We start from the raw sequence: 15,303 nt of genomic DNA, 5'->3' as shown, positions 1-15,303 counted from the left end.
CAGGGTACTTAGGAAATGGGACCCACGACTGGTAAAGTAGGAGCCAAGAGAAAATAGAGCAGTGCATGGAACAGTGTACTGAAAGGCACACAACAGCAAGACTTCTTGAGGAAACTTTGAATAGCTGGTTACGGGGAAGAGTGGCTGGCAGAGGAAGCAACTGGGAAGGGCAGCCAGGAGTAGGAGGCAGGCTGTTAAAGACAATCTACATCCTTCAAAGTTCCCCCTAGGGCAGCCCCAGGGGAGGGCTCCAGGGCTACACCAGGCCACAGGGGGATCTGCCAGGGTTCGTGTTGCATGAAGTCCAGGGGTGGACACTCAGGTGCCCATAGTGAATGCCCGGAGGGGCCCTCCACTGGCAATTAGCACAATGAATTTGGGCTCAAAAGTGGCTTTGTCTTCAGGGTGACTCCTATTTGGCAAATATCCTGACTACGGCACACCATGCACTAGCTCATCCCAGGGACATGGTCCTTTATTAGTGGAGGTCTGCTATGTTGTTTCTCAAGGCGCCCTAGGCCCCTCAGGAAGCGGTTTTAAGTTATCTGGGTGGCGCAGCCCGGGTCCCGTGCCCCGAGAGGACGGAGACCTTTGCAACTGAATTAAACAGAAGAAACAAAAGCAGCAAGTTCGGGCCCGTGGGTACAGAGGGCTAGCCAATGGGGCCCGGCCGCTCCCCGGCGGAGTGGTACTATGATGACAGTAGCCAACCAGCGCGCTCTATGCAAATGAGATACTGTATCCCGCACCAGCCGCTTCAGTGTCGTCTGGTTGTTATAGTGATAAACTGAGGCCTTGCCTCTTGGCTTCTGGGAGAGAGAGAGAGAGAAAGGGGCGGGGGGTAACCTCTTTACTTCCCCCAGGGAAGACAGAAAGAAGGGGAGAAGAAGCGGGGGATGGGTGGAGGGTAGGGGGGAGAAAAATACGTGACAAAGAAAACATTCTCTGCCTGGGAGGAGACTCTCTGAGGGTGTAGAGCTAGAGGGAGCATTCACTGGCCATGCCAGTAGTTACCACTGATGCTGAGTCAGAAACAGGTATCCCAAAATCCCTTTCCAATGAGCCTCCCTCAGAAACCATGGAGGAAATAGAGCACACATGCCCACAGCCTCGACTGGTAAGTAAAGACAAAGGATGGAAATGTATGCGTGGCTATGGCATAAAAGAGTTCCTTATGCGCCCGCAGCCAGCGAGGAAAACGATGCTTAGAGGATTTTCATGTAAATGAGAAGAGCGCTACCGCCTAATCCTTCTCAGCTGTTTATACTTAGCTTCTATACCGGGCGCTGCTCTCAGTTTACAAAGCGTTATTGTATTGGCTGGGTAGGAAACGGGCTGCTTGGGATATGCTGTGTTTTTGTGCTTCGGGAGGAGGAGAGGGCCTTTTTCCTTTTAGGTGTGTTCTTGTCTGAAGGTAAAAAAAATCCTACAGTGCAATTTTAAAATGGTATTCTCTTTACCAAGCTCGGGACGAGTCCCTTGTTAAGTTTTAAATTCTAGCTAAGGAATGATTCGTTCCTCAACTGATTTTGGTGCCTAATGCCAATTTGGGGGGAAAAAATGGAAACATGGAAGCAAAACTTCCCCATCCGTTCGAAAATGTTCTAAATAAATAAATAAATACATAGGAGTCCCTCAATGATTTAGTTAGAAATAATACGCATTTAAAACGAACTGTAAAACATTTCCAGAGTGTGCTGTGAGGGTTTCTCTTCAGGTAGTGGAAACCTGGGGACGCTGCATCTATTTAGAAAGGGGCTGCATGCCTTTAAGAATGAAAGTGTGGAAACGGGGTACTGAGAGCGTCCTTCCGCCTCCGTAACTGCACCGTAACTGCTCTCCCAAATTTGGTCGTCTCTCTGTCCCTGGTCATGATCTTTTAGGTAGATGTGAAACTTCGTTCCCAACCACCTCAGCATGTGTCCTCAAGGAATGGGTTTTCTGTGGTCCGAAGTCTTCTGGAACTTGGGGAGACCTCTCTTTGAGTCCCCCAATCCAAAAGACACACTAGTTAAAGCTATCCTTTCCTTTAGCGATTTCCCCCAAGTTAAAAGGTGGAATATTTTGATTGGCTGTGGAGTTTGACCCCGGGAAGAGTTTTTTAAAAAAGGATTTTGTGATGTAGCATTTTGTGTGAACCTGCAAAATTAGGGCTCACAGATGAGAAGGCCAACCCATCATAAAACTGTTATTTCTTAATAAGAGTTACTAAGGGTTCAAAGAAGGCTTAGAACAACTTCCTAAAAAGCACAAATACAGAGGAAGTTATATTAGAGCCCTGTGGGCTTTTTTTCCCTATGCTTCTATTTTTAAAAATGTTTTCTCTTAGGGCACTTTAATAGTAACTGTGCCCTAGCACTTTAGCCACTTACTGAATGACATACACAATGTAGTGTCTATGTTCTCATGAGATACAAACCATCCCAATAAGTTTGTTACTAAGGGATTCCTTTGAGTCACTAAACAACTCATGGTTTAGCATAAAGAGAAATGACCACTACAAGCATATTACAAGATCATCATATGCACATATACATATATACACATAAATACAGAGAGAGAGAGACTCACTCTGTTTTCCAGGCTGGCCTCAAACTTGAACTCCTGGACTCAAGTGATCCTCCTGCCTCAGCCTCCCAAGTAGCTGGGATTACAGGCTTGTGCCACAGCACTGGACCTATATATATATACACACACACACACACACACATATATATGTACATATGTATATATATGTATATATATGTATATGTGTATATATGTGTATATATACATATATACTATATATGTATATATATACTATATATACATATATAGTATATATACTATATATAATATATGTATATATACTATATATACATATATTATATATATACTATATATACTATATATGTATATATACACGTATATATATACTATATATGTATATATAGTATATATATACACGTATATATACTATATATGTATATATATACTATATATATACTATATATGTATATATAGTATATATACACGTATATGTATACATATATAGTATATACGTATATATGTATACATATACGTGTATATGTATACATATACACGTGTATATGTGTACATATATACGTATATATTTGTGCCCATGCTTACCCAAAAATATATTTTTTAGAGTAACTGCAATCTTCAAATTTGCATCACATACCTTCCTGACAGAGGTAAAGGGCAGAGGAGAGAAAGGCGGCATTCAGCTCCAGTTTGTGCATCATTTCAGTCTCTTTTGCCTACTATTTTTCCTTCCATTTTTACCTCTTAGCTATTCTGCTTCTTGGTTGCTTCTGCCTGAGGGAGATGGGCAGAGAAAATTAAGGGAAAGAAGAAAGTTCAAGTTACTTTCTTTTTTTTTTAAGATGGAGTCTCACTATGTCCTCCAGGCTAGAGTGCAGTGGCCTGATCTTGGCTCACCACAACCTCCACCTCCCAGGTTCAAGCGATTCTCCTGCCTCAGCCTCCTGAGTAGCTGGGATTGCAGGTGGGCACCACCACGCCTGGCTAATATATTTTTTTGTATTTTTGGTAGAGACAGGGTTTTACCATGTTGGCCAGGCTGATCTCGAACTCCTGCCCTCAGGTGATCCGCCCACCTTGGCCTCCCAAAGTATTGGGATTACGGGTGTTAGCCACTGTTCCTGGCCAAGTTACTTTCTACTTTCACTTGTGACAGCTTATTCCAGGTGGTAACTCACAAGAACCACGCAAAGCTGGCAATGTGCTCTACACTCTCACCTCCCACCCATTGTAGAAATAAGGAAACTGAGGTTCAGAGAAGGTAAGTGACTTGCCCAAGGGTCACACTGCTTTGAAAGGGGCAGAGCTGGGATTTGAGCCCAGAGCTCTACACCTGAAAAGTGGAAGATCTTTCTTCTGTAACACACTCATAAGTGAGATATATTCCGTTCCCATCTTTTTGGCAGTTCTGGTTGTGTGTGTGTGTGTGTGTGTGTGTGTATCACACACATGCATAGGTATGATATAGATGTACATAAGTTGAACTGTTGAAGCACCTGCTTTGATTTACTTATGATACAAAATTTTCCATGTTGTTCATCATTGTCATGGGCTACTGAAATTTGACTATGTTTAAACAGGGGCTTGCAACCAATTTATAAAACACTACTAAAATTTTTAAAGTGCCTTTTCTCTTATTAGCTAACTTTGATCACTGTAGTATATTCTAAATTTAGATTTATACTTCATAGCCTAACTTTCCTTGGCTAATGATCTTACTTTAATAACTAAGGCACATGCTAACTACTTAATAAAAAAGTTTGTTGATGAAGAGAGTGAGCAGCAAGTGAAAACATGAAATTAACATTTCTTTCTTTGGTTTTTAGTAGTTTCTGTTGATCGTGTAGCTTCATATTTCAAATTGTATAAATTCTGCATTTCTCCCAGCACCCAGGCATATAGCTCCAAATTGTATGTGGGTCACTGACACCACAGCCATCAACAGAGTGTGGCTACTGAGTTGCTTAACTAACTATGGAAAGTGTATGAAATATTTGCAGGGGGCCTGTTTAGGATTGAAGCTCCACACTTGGATTCTCCTTCAGAGGGCAGGTTCCTTCTCCCAGTTGCTGAAATGAAGTGGGGAGCTGGCATACGTGAGTGAATAAATAGACTTTAAAGCAGTCTATATTTTAGATCCCTGTAAGAAACAAATTGATAATAATATTGCAGATATGATTGAATTATATTTCAAGGGGAAGTTTTTCTGACAGGAAAACTTGTAGTTTCTCTACCTGCCTTATTCTTCATTAGGGGAAAATATAAGAAAGGAGACGATTAAATAGAATGCAATAACTCTGATAAAGAAATTAGAAAAGAAATAACAAAAACATTACCTAGGTTTTATGATAGAGCCTATATTTTAGGAATGTAATCTTACTACCCTTACCATTTTACCATGGTGCTCTGATTTGAGATGCTTCTGAGAACTCTTTACATCGTTACAATATTTACTCTTGATTCTTGACTTGTTTTCAGTTCTTTACTATTTTCCTGATTAAACATGATGCAAGGTGACTCATCAGCTTGACTGTCAAGATGAGAAACTGAGTGGCCTTGGGTGATATGATGTAATAGCCCTTCTTGGAAACCTAACTCCTGAGATACAAGGACTCCTCTGAGCAAGGACTGTGTCCTCATATCTTCCCAGCCCTCAGATTATGCCTAGAAAGATCCTCTGGGCTCAGCAGGTGTCCCAGAAGCCCTTTCTAACAAGGCCCAGCCACCCTGAAAGTTGTCTGCTTGAGGATTTGGTTAATGACCTTGGACAAGTTCTTCTAGGGGTGCATTCTGTTGTCAGAAGGAATTGTAATTCTAGCCTGCAATAGTCACTTCCATGAAGATGGATATACTATGGATCAACTGAGAAGGCCTTGGAAATAAAAAAGGGTTGGTTCAATATGCCACGTTAGCAGGAGGAGTTCATTTCGGGTTTTACTTCAAAGTGGAGCAGTGCCAAGAGACTGCTGTCTTGCAGAAGGTGCATTATGTCAGTTTGGAGGTAGCATGCTCATCTGCTAGTGTTCAAAAAGATGACCAGATTTCCAGAGACATCAATGGCTTCCTTTGCTAATATTGCCATCTACTTAGCCACCCAGAACAGAATACATTTTAAAAATGAAACACTCTTAATGCACAATATTGGCGAAAATAAACAAACATGAGCTTCCTTGGGCATTTACTGTGGTCAACTGGAATTCTGCCTAAGGTTATTATTAGATATCTTCCTGCTGATCTCTATCCAAATGCAACATCCATGTCTTGCAAATTGATACTAGTCAGGTGTATTTAGCATGGAATCAATCCATTAGTTTCTTCCATTCTTTTAGGTTTGTTCTCTCACTACCCCTCCAACCCCCATTTGCCTAATGCTAAACGCTTATGGAAGAAATAAACCTAAATCAAATATGATAGGTAGTTTCTCTGTTTTATTTTGATGATTTAGCATATAGAAATCAAAAGGGTTCATGTACATGTCCTCAATCAGGCAGTGAGGAAGATTTAAAGTATTTAGCAATGCAGAGTTTTGGAAGATAACTGAGAGAAAACTGAGTCTCTTACCAATCCTTACCAACCCGTACCATCCCCTTACCCATGGGATCCACAGTCAGCCAGGTGGTTAAAAACTTCCAGACACAGCAATGCACCAGGTGCTGTGGAGAGAAATAAAAGAAGTGAATCCAAAGCCCTTGCCCCTAAAGGGGCATTTCCATTTAATAGAAGGTAGTAGTTTGGTTTGTGGAAGTGTGCCAGGATGCTGAAATCCCTTAAGAGAGCTTTTTTGTAAGTTTGACTTTAACATATTTGACTTTCTTGAAAGCTGTTTTTTATCCATTGAGAGGAAGTACTTCCCAGCAGGGAGGACTCTGTTAACCCAATCCCCAAGTTAAGAAGAGTCCCTGCATTTGAAGAAAAGGTTTTACTTGCTCACCCCAATACATATTTTGGGACATGGAAAGGATCAATCTATTTTTGAGTGGATCTTAAGCCCCCATTGTGGGTGGCACATACTGGCCTAGAACTCTAGAACAGCTCTGCCCAGTAGAAATACAGCATGAGCCACATGTGTAATTGAAAATTTTCAAGCGGCCACAGTTTTAAAAGTTAAAAAAGGTGAAATTAATTTTGTATCCAAAATATTATGTCAGCATGCAATATAAAAATTATTAATGAGATCTTACATTATTTTCTTCATACTAAGTCTGAAATCCAATGTGTATATTGTGTTTGCAACACATCTCAATTCGGACTAGCTAATTTCAAGTGCTCAGTGGCTACATGTGGCTTTACAGGGAGCTTAGACACTTGTCCAGCCCTGTTAGGATCAGTTCTGAGGACCTACAATGATAAATACTTTTCACGTTGCACAGTTCATGTATACATATATGTAGTCATAACTAAAACCGAACATCACTTTTCTTTACTTCATGTTTTGCACTCTTATACTTTCTATGCTATCCTATCTTATTCTATTTCAGTTAAGAGACTGTTGCAGTAATCTAGATGAGAGTTAATAAGTTTGAAGTTATAGAAGGACAGTGGGAAAGGAGAGAACTAGATGGACATGGGAAACACTAAGGAGGTAAATGCCCCAGGATTTGATAACTAAGTCTGAGCATGGGGCAGGTTCAATGAAAGATCAAGGGGCCAGGTGCAGTGGCTCATTGGGAGGTGAGGCAGGTAGATCACTTGAGGTCAGGAGTTCGAGACCAGCCTGGCCAACATGGCGAAAACCCGTCTCTACTAAAAATACAAAAACTAGCTGGGTATAGTAGTGTGCTCCTGTAATCCCAGCTACTTGGGAGGCTGAGGCAGGAGAATCGCTTGAACCCGGGAGGCGGAGGTTGCAGTGAGCTGAGATCATCCCACTGCATTCCAGCCTGAGTGACAGAGCGAGACTCCATCTCAAAAAAAAAAAAAAAAAAAAAAAAGATCAAGGAAGGCACAGTTTGTTTTCTGGCTCCAACTAGTGAGTGCCATCACTGAGATGGGTGCGCCAGGGAAGTAGAGTTTGTGAGAGTTATGTCTGAGGTGCCATGGGGACTTCCACTTGGAGGTGTCTAGTTCATGTTTGGTTGGGGAACTCAGGAGAGAGTTCTGAGCAGGAGATTCAGATCTGGGAGATAGCATGGAGGAGATGGAAGTGAAATTGAAGCAGTGAAATGGATGAGAGTGAAATTGAGATAGTTTCTCGACTGAGAAGGAAGTGGATGGAAATGGTTACCTAGGAAGAGTGCTTCAGGATAATCCCACTACAGGGCTAATTCAAGAAAGTAACTGACCCTGAGCCATCCTATCAGGCTCTTAGAGGGGGAAAATAGAGGAGCTGTAATTAAAGCTATTAGAATCCTCCTTCTATTCATCTGTCTCTACATGAAATCTGGTTAAGCTAATCTACTTTATCCCAGAATCTTCCCAAGTTGGAACCCTGAGAAAGACTACTTAAAGGGCCAGTAGAAGAAGGATCATGAAAAGAAGACAGAGAAATATTTCTCAAATAACTGGGAGATCAAGGGACCAAGGGCAGGGTAAGTTTCATGGATGGAATGTCCAATAGAATCAAATGCAGTAGAGAGATCAAATGAGATAAGAAGGAAAAGTTTCCTTTGGATTTAGAAAGAAGAGGTCAATGGTGATGTTTCAGTGAAGTGGTGGGAGTGGAGGCTGGATGGCAGTAGATTGAGGAGCCTCTAGGTGGTGGGGAAGTGGAAGCTTGACTGAGAGAGGAAGTGGATAGAATGTATAGTACCCAGAGGTGGACAAATCAGGGCTTAGGGTTACTAGAGACTAGCTTTTCCCCTCCCTTCTTTCGTTCCTTTCATCTTCCCTCCCTTCATCTTTTTTTCCTTTTATTTTTCATTCCGTTCATCTATCCAAGATGTCAAATCTTTTAGTTGGCTCATTCTTTTAAGATGATAGCAACTTGTGCCTAAATATAAATGGGAAAGAGCCAGTGGGAGAGGGAAACGGTGATGGTGATGGGGACAACTGATGAAGGGAATGTCTCTTAGGCTGGACAGGTTGGGCTCCAGTGCACAAGTGGAAGGATTGGCTTCAGGGAGAAAAAAAGATGCCTCTCCCACTGTGGTGGTGAGAAAGCTGGCAAGGATGGTTTGGGTAAGAACAAGTTATAAGAGGAAGGGTACTGAAAGTTGAAGGCCTCTCTATCTGATAGCCTGTTTTTCATCTGTGAAGGTGGAAGCAAAATCATGGTGGCTTATTTCTGGCTAGTACAGAAGTATAATTCTGGTATATCCTGGGTAGTTGAGTCCAGCCCCAGGATATGTCCTCTCCTGAGGCCTCCAGGCTGTGGATAGGGAGAAGTGGAAAGGCTGGGATGGTTCCTGATGAGATGCAGTGATGAGAGCAAATGAATCTGCTTCGTTGTGGCCTCTGGGACTCCACACCAATGCCCATCAAGCCAAGTCTAGATCTGGCCAGGGAGAGCTGAACTAGCCCACAGTGAAAGGACAGGGGGCTGGCAAGACAAATATGCTAAAGCTTGGTCTCGACTTGCTGGAGCCCATAGTCTTGTTCCAGTGTCAGTTTTGCCATTGAATTATTGTGTGCACTGAAGCAAATCCCTTTCCTCTCTGGATTCCATTCTGTCCCCCACAATGGATTGGATAGATCCTTAGAGTGTGATTCTAGCTTTCGTTGCCTTGGAACTTGGTCTACTGCAGTATGTTCTGTTTGAGCTCATGCTCCTATCAAAAGTCTGGGCTACCCCATTCCTCACCCCCTGTTGGTTTTATCCATTTGGGGTAAAAACAGGTTGCATGATCTTATGGTAAGACAAACAAATGTTCGCAAGCGCTTTGAAGTTTTACATTGATGTTGTACAAACCACTTCTGCTGTCTTCTGTTTTATTCTTCAGATGTTTCCTCAGACAAGTTGAATGTATTCCAAAGCATATATGGAATATTCTATTCATTGTTTAGAGAAACCTGTGTTGAATCTCTTCTTAACGTGAACAGTAGCCTCCTAATTTATCTATTTCATACTACAGGAGTTTGAAACATTGGGCCTTCTTTGAGGCGTGGCAGTATGGGCTTGAACTATAGGGGCCTTTCTTAACCAATGTTGTCTATCTAAGCTTGCTAGCTACTTGGGGTTAAAGCCCAGCAATGGGTCAGGCCATAGTCCCAAAACTCTTACATCTTTAGCTGGTGCCCCACACAAAGCTTCTTAGTGACCCTTAGGGAAATAAATGCAGGAAAAGAATTATTCCATCAGATCACCGCGGGGTGGGGCGGGGGGAGAATGTAAAGGAAAAAAAGAAAGGAAGGTAGAAACAAACTAAGTCATTGCAAGCTAGGCCTATTTTCTTCCAATAATCTCCCAGGTAACAGCCTCTACCTTGCTAAGATCTGATTACCCGTTGCTGGCCTCAGACCATAGCATTATTGTTTTAACATTCCTACCTTCCTCTTTATCCCAGCATGAACCAGGTTGTATGGGAGGCTGGGAAGCTGACCTTGCTTGGGGATAAAGAGACAGTTTAGCACTCAATGATCTTGAAGGCAGACTTGAAAACACAGTGATTAGAAAATAAAGCAGTGAGCCCTGGTAGTGTGCGCCTGTGTAATAATGTGCAGGGCCACACAGGGCTAGCCTATTGAGCAGAATTCATTTTCATATAATCTCCTCCCTCCCGCCAAAATCTTTGACTTGGTGTTTTTGTTTTCTACTCGGTAATTCATGCATGCTGAACCTGACATCAGTGTAAAAGGACGCTGAGGGTTATTTAAACTGTCATTTAAGAAAAATAACAACAACGATAATAGGTTAATAGAAACATCATGAATGATGTGTACAGCCTATTGCCAACCAAATGATGTTGAAAGCCCATTCCTGGTACATGCAGGCTTCTGTGTTTCATCTCTAGTGTGCCTAATATTGACTGTAGGCACAGTCGCATAATAATAAATTCTATTTTACCTCCAAATTGTTTAGTTATAAGGTAATTGTTCTATATGGGATTCGAGGCTAGTGGTCTCACTCCTTTTTCTCCATGGGCAAGTCGGGGAATTGAACAACCATTCACAGTGCACACTGTATTGGGCACTGTGTTGAATGCTCTATATGTATTATCTCATTTAATCAGGCTGCAGACCCATGAAATAAGCATTGCTATTCCTCATGTTATAAGTAAGGAAATAAAGAATCAAGTAATTTCCCAAAGATCCAAAAAGATGTATATGTATATTTTTGAGATGAAGTCTTGCTCTGTCACCCAGGCTGGGTGCAGTGGCATGATCTCAGCTCACTGCAACCTCCGCCTCCCAGGTTCAAGTGATTCTTCTGCCTCAGCCTCCCCAGTAGCTGGGATTACAGGTGCACGCCACCACACTCAGCTAATTTTTGTACTTTTATTTTTCTTTTTAGTAGAGATGGGGTTTCACCATGTTGGCCAGGATGGTCTTGAAGTCCTGACCTCAAGTGACCCTCCCGCCTCAGCCTCCCAAAGTGCTAGGATTACAGGCGTGAGCCACCATGCCTGGCCCCAAAGATCAAATATTAATTGATTAAGCTGGGAGTTGAAATTAGGTTTGTCTGACTTCTAAAGCCCCTATTTCCATGACACATAGTTCTCAAACTTCAGTGAGCATAGAATTGCCTGCTCAAGCTCCCAGGTAATTCGGAAGGAAGTTGTGCCTAGATGCACTTTGAGAGATGCTTTATCTAGCCCTCCCAGTCATATCTGCTGTGTTTGGGAACAGGAGTAGAAATAAATCAGATATCTATGTTCTTTGTAGTAAAACTAGAAATTCAATGTAAATATTTTGACCCAGCAGTTCCATTTCTAAGAAATTTGTACATATGGCCACCAAAAAAACTAGTATTAGGATGTACTTAGCAGTGTTATTCATAATAACCCCAAACTGGAAACTACCCAAATGCCCTGCAGAAGCAGAATGGATAAAAAAAAATTGTAGTACATTCACACAATTTAATGCTGGGTAGCAGTGAGATTGAAGAATCTACAACCACCTGCAGGAATGTGGATGAATCTCACAAATGTAACATTGAATGAAAGAAGCCAGATACAAAATAATACGTGCCACATGATTTCATTCCCATAAAATATAAAATAAAATAGGCAAAGCTCATCTTTGATGTTAGAAATCAGTGTAGTGGCAGGAGCATGGGATGGACGCTGGAAGTGTTAGGTTACTTGATGTGTGGCTGTGTGTACTTAGCTCGTGAAAGTCCATTGAGCTGCACTTAGGATATGTGTACTTTTCTTTTCTTTTCTTTGAGACGGAGTCTCGCTCTGTCAACCAGGCTGGAGTGCAATCGTGCAATCTTGGCTCACTGCAACCTCCGCCTCCCAGTTACAAGTGGTTCTTCTGCCTCAGCCTCCTGAGTAGCTGGGATTACAGGCATGTGCCACCACACCCAGCTAATTTTTGTATTTTTAGTAGAGACCAGGTTTCACCATGTTGGCCAGGCTGGTCTTGAACTCCTGACCTCAGGTGATCCACCTGCCTCGGCCTCCCAAAGTGCTGGGATTAGAGGCATGAGCCACTGTGCCTGGCCACCATGTGTACTTTTCTATATGTCTATTATTCTTTAGTACAAAGTTTAAAGATATTATTATTCACAATAATGAAGAAAGGGAACACTCTACATTGTATTTCCCATTTCCAAATAATTCTGGTGATCTAATAAACTCTAAGGAATGGCATCAGATCCTACTTACAATTATAGCTCTTGGCTGCTAACAGAGCTTCAAGGTGCTCAGCCCTTCCAGGGGCCAGTATATCCAGCCCCAAAGAGAGCCTAGGTGAGCACTTGAACAAAACACCTTACGTCTAGGACCAGTCCAGCCCTAGTCAGGTAATCTGTGAATTAAAATCCATGGCCCCCAATTGTGTACTATGCCTGGCCTCACAGTCAGACAGGTTGTGGGCTGAGGAAATGGATGGCATTGGTTAGGTAGCAAGAGTACCTCAGAATAACCCTGCTGCAGGGTGAATTCTAGAAAATAGCTGACCCAGAGCCTTTGCATCAGGGTTTGGGAGGGGGAAAAATAGAAGAGCTGTAATTAAAGCTTTTAGAATCCTCCCTTTATCTGCCTATTGCTACAGGAAATCTGGTTAAATTAATCTACTTTACCCCACAATCTTCCAGGATGGAACCCTGAGTGACAACATTTGGAGATCCAATAGACAAAGAGTCAGGAAAAGAAGACAGAGGGTACTTCTCAAATAGGTGGGAGATCAAAGGTCCAAGGGTAAAGCAATCACCTTACTGGTAGTTACACAGTTTTCTTGTAAAATATGGTTTCTGTTAAAGAAATCATCCACTTTGCAGAAAATATCATCTTTGGAACATCTTTCCTTTAGTGACTCAGAAAAAAAGAGGTTTTATTATTGAAATAGAATCTAGCAAATACCTCAAGCTGAGACATGTTAGAAATATCTGTACTTCTATCCAAGTATATTGCAAACCTCCCACACTGCATAATTTGTTCTAATGCTTGTTTCTTTCAATCTTCAACAATGTTTTCTATATGTCTTCTAAATATATTTGCTGACAAAGGAATGCATTTTAGTTTGACATCAGTTTTTTTTCTACACATTAGAGCAGCTAGTTTTACTGTAGCATGAAGAACAGATGATTTTGCAATGGTATAAGACTTTTGTTTTTTCTCTATTGAATTATGGAAACTCAGAAAGGCTTCTAAACATTTATCGTTACATGTAACAGTATTTTGTGACTTACTGGATTGAGTATCACATGACTTGCAACATTGAAACATTAAACATGAAAAAATCATAGAGGTTTATCTTCATGTTCTGGATGCTTCATTTTAAAATATGTTAATTACAATAACTTCATACCATCATTAGCTAGTATCTCCAGGTGATATTTAATGTTATTGGTAGCAGATATTTCTAATGGTCTTCTGTGAGATAATTTTCAATTCAGCTATCTTCTTGTCAGATCAGATTGGGTTGTTGTGGTTGGCACCTGATAATGTGGTGGCTGCAGAACTTATACAGGGAGTACAAGGGCCAGCTCTGCCATTTTCTTGTTGTTCACTTGTGCTTGCATTATCTTTGCTTTCCTATTTCATTGCAGGAAATGTTTTTGTTGTTGTTGTTGTTGTTTGTTTGTTTTTGAGATGGAGTCTCACTCTGTCGCCAGCCTGGAGTGTAGTGGCGCGATCTTGGCTCAGTACAACCTCCACCTCCCAGGTTCAAGCGATTCTCTTGCCTCAGCCTCCCAAGTAGCTGGGACTACAGGCATGCACCATCATGCCCAGCTAATTTTTGTATTTTTAGTAGAGATGGGGTTTCACCATGTTGGTCAGGCTGGTCTTGAACTCCTGACCTCGTGATCCGCCTGCCTCAGCCTCTCAAAGTGCTGGGATTACAGGTGTGAGCCACCACGCACGGCCTGCAGGAAATGTTTTAAGCCACCTGCTGATTTATGTGCATTGGTTTAGTTAAAACTAGATAATATAATCCATAAATACCTTTATCTAGGCTCAGGTGAACTGCAGTATATTGCAATAAGCTGAAAGCAAATGAAAAAATGTCAGGCGATGCAGGCCACCCAACTTTCACATTCCCTTTAGGATACCTCATGTATTTGATGTTGACAGAGATGGGGCACCAGTGTAAACCCATATATCAGAATTAGAAGGCCAGGCGTCATGGCTCATGCCTGTAATTCCAACACTTTGGGACACTGAGGTGGAAAGATCACTTGAGCCTAGGAGTTCCAAACCATCCTGGGCAACATAGTAAGACGCCATCTCTACAAAATTTTTTTTTTTTTAATTAGATGAGCATGGTGGTATGTGCCTGTAGTCCTAGGAGGCTGATGCAAGAGGATTACTTGTACTTAGGAGTTGGAGGGCGCAGTGAGTGGTGATGGTGCCACCGCACTTCAACTTGGGTGACAGAATGAGATCCTGTCTCAAAACAAGCAAACAAAAATAGATATTTTCACTGGTTTTTGTAAAGCTTTTTTTCTTATTTTTTGACATGAAAAATAAATACAATAAGTCCTCACATAACATTATCAGGAGGTTCTTGGGAACCATAACTTTAAGCAAAATGATGTAGAATGAAACCAGTTTTACCATAGGCTAATTTATGTAAACAAGAGTTAAGTTCCTATGGCATATTTCTGGCCACAAAAACATCACCAAACTTCTGTTGAAAATTTTTTATTGATATATATATTTAGACGGCGTCTCGCTCTGTTGCCCAGGCTGGAGTGCAATGGTGTGATCTTGGCTCACTGCAACCTCTGTTTCCTGGGTTCAAGCGATTCTCTCTCACCTTAGCCTCCAGAGTAGCTGGGATTACAGTCGCATGTAACGACGCCCGGCTAATTTTTGTATTTTTTAGTAGAGACGGTGTTCACCATGTTGGCCAGGCTGGTGTAGAACTCCTGACCTCAAGTGGCCTGCCCTCCTCGGCCCCCCAAAGTGCTGGGATTACAGGTGCGAGCCACCGCGCCTGGCCTGATTACATTGTATTTGTACATACTTATGGGATACATGTGAAATTTTGTTGCATGCATAGAATGTGTACTGATCAAGCCAGGGTATTTAGGGTGTCCATCACCTTGAGTATTTATCATTTCTATGTATTGAGAACATTTCAAATCTTGTTTTCTAGCTTTTTTTGTTTTGAGACACAGTCTTGCCCTGTTGCCCAGGCTGGAGTGCAGTGGTATGATCTTGGCTCAGTGCAACCTCTGCCTCCCAGGTTCAAGCGATTCTCTTGCCTCAG

The 15,303-nt window shown here is 41.8% G+C and overlaps 1 protein-coding gene across 2 annotated transcripts in view; it reads left to right on the top strand.

The window, feature by feature from the left end:
• Window positions 1-15,303, top strand: part of PCYT1B (phosphate cytidylyltransferase 1, choline, beta) — a 115,476-nt gene that overhangs the window by 25,010 nt on the left and 75,163 nt on the right. The window contains exon 1 of one of the 2 annotated variants that reach the window (XM_003261162.2): window positions 760-1,117. The exons of the other annotated variant lie outside the window; for it this stretch is intronic. Coding sequence (XP_003261210.1) covers window positions 1,001-1,117 — 117 coding nt within the window. The 5' untranslated portion in view covers window positions 760-1,000. Of the gene's footprint in view, window positions 1-759; window positions 1,118-15,303 lie in introns of those variants that run through there. 2 annotated transcript variants of the gene reach the window in all.

The sequence above is a fragment of the Nomascus leucogenys genome, chromosome X, assembly GCF_006542625.1.
Source record: "Nomascus leucogenys isolate Asia chromosome X, Asia_NLE_v1, whole genome shotgun sequence".
Lineage (NCBI taxonomy): Eukaryota > Metazoa > Chordata > Mammalia > Primates > Hylobatidae > Nomascus > Nomascus leucogenys.
This window is presented reverse-complemented; position numbering and strand designations above follow the sequence as displayed.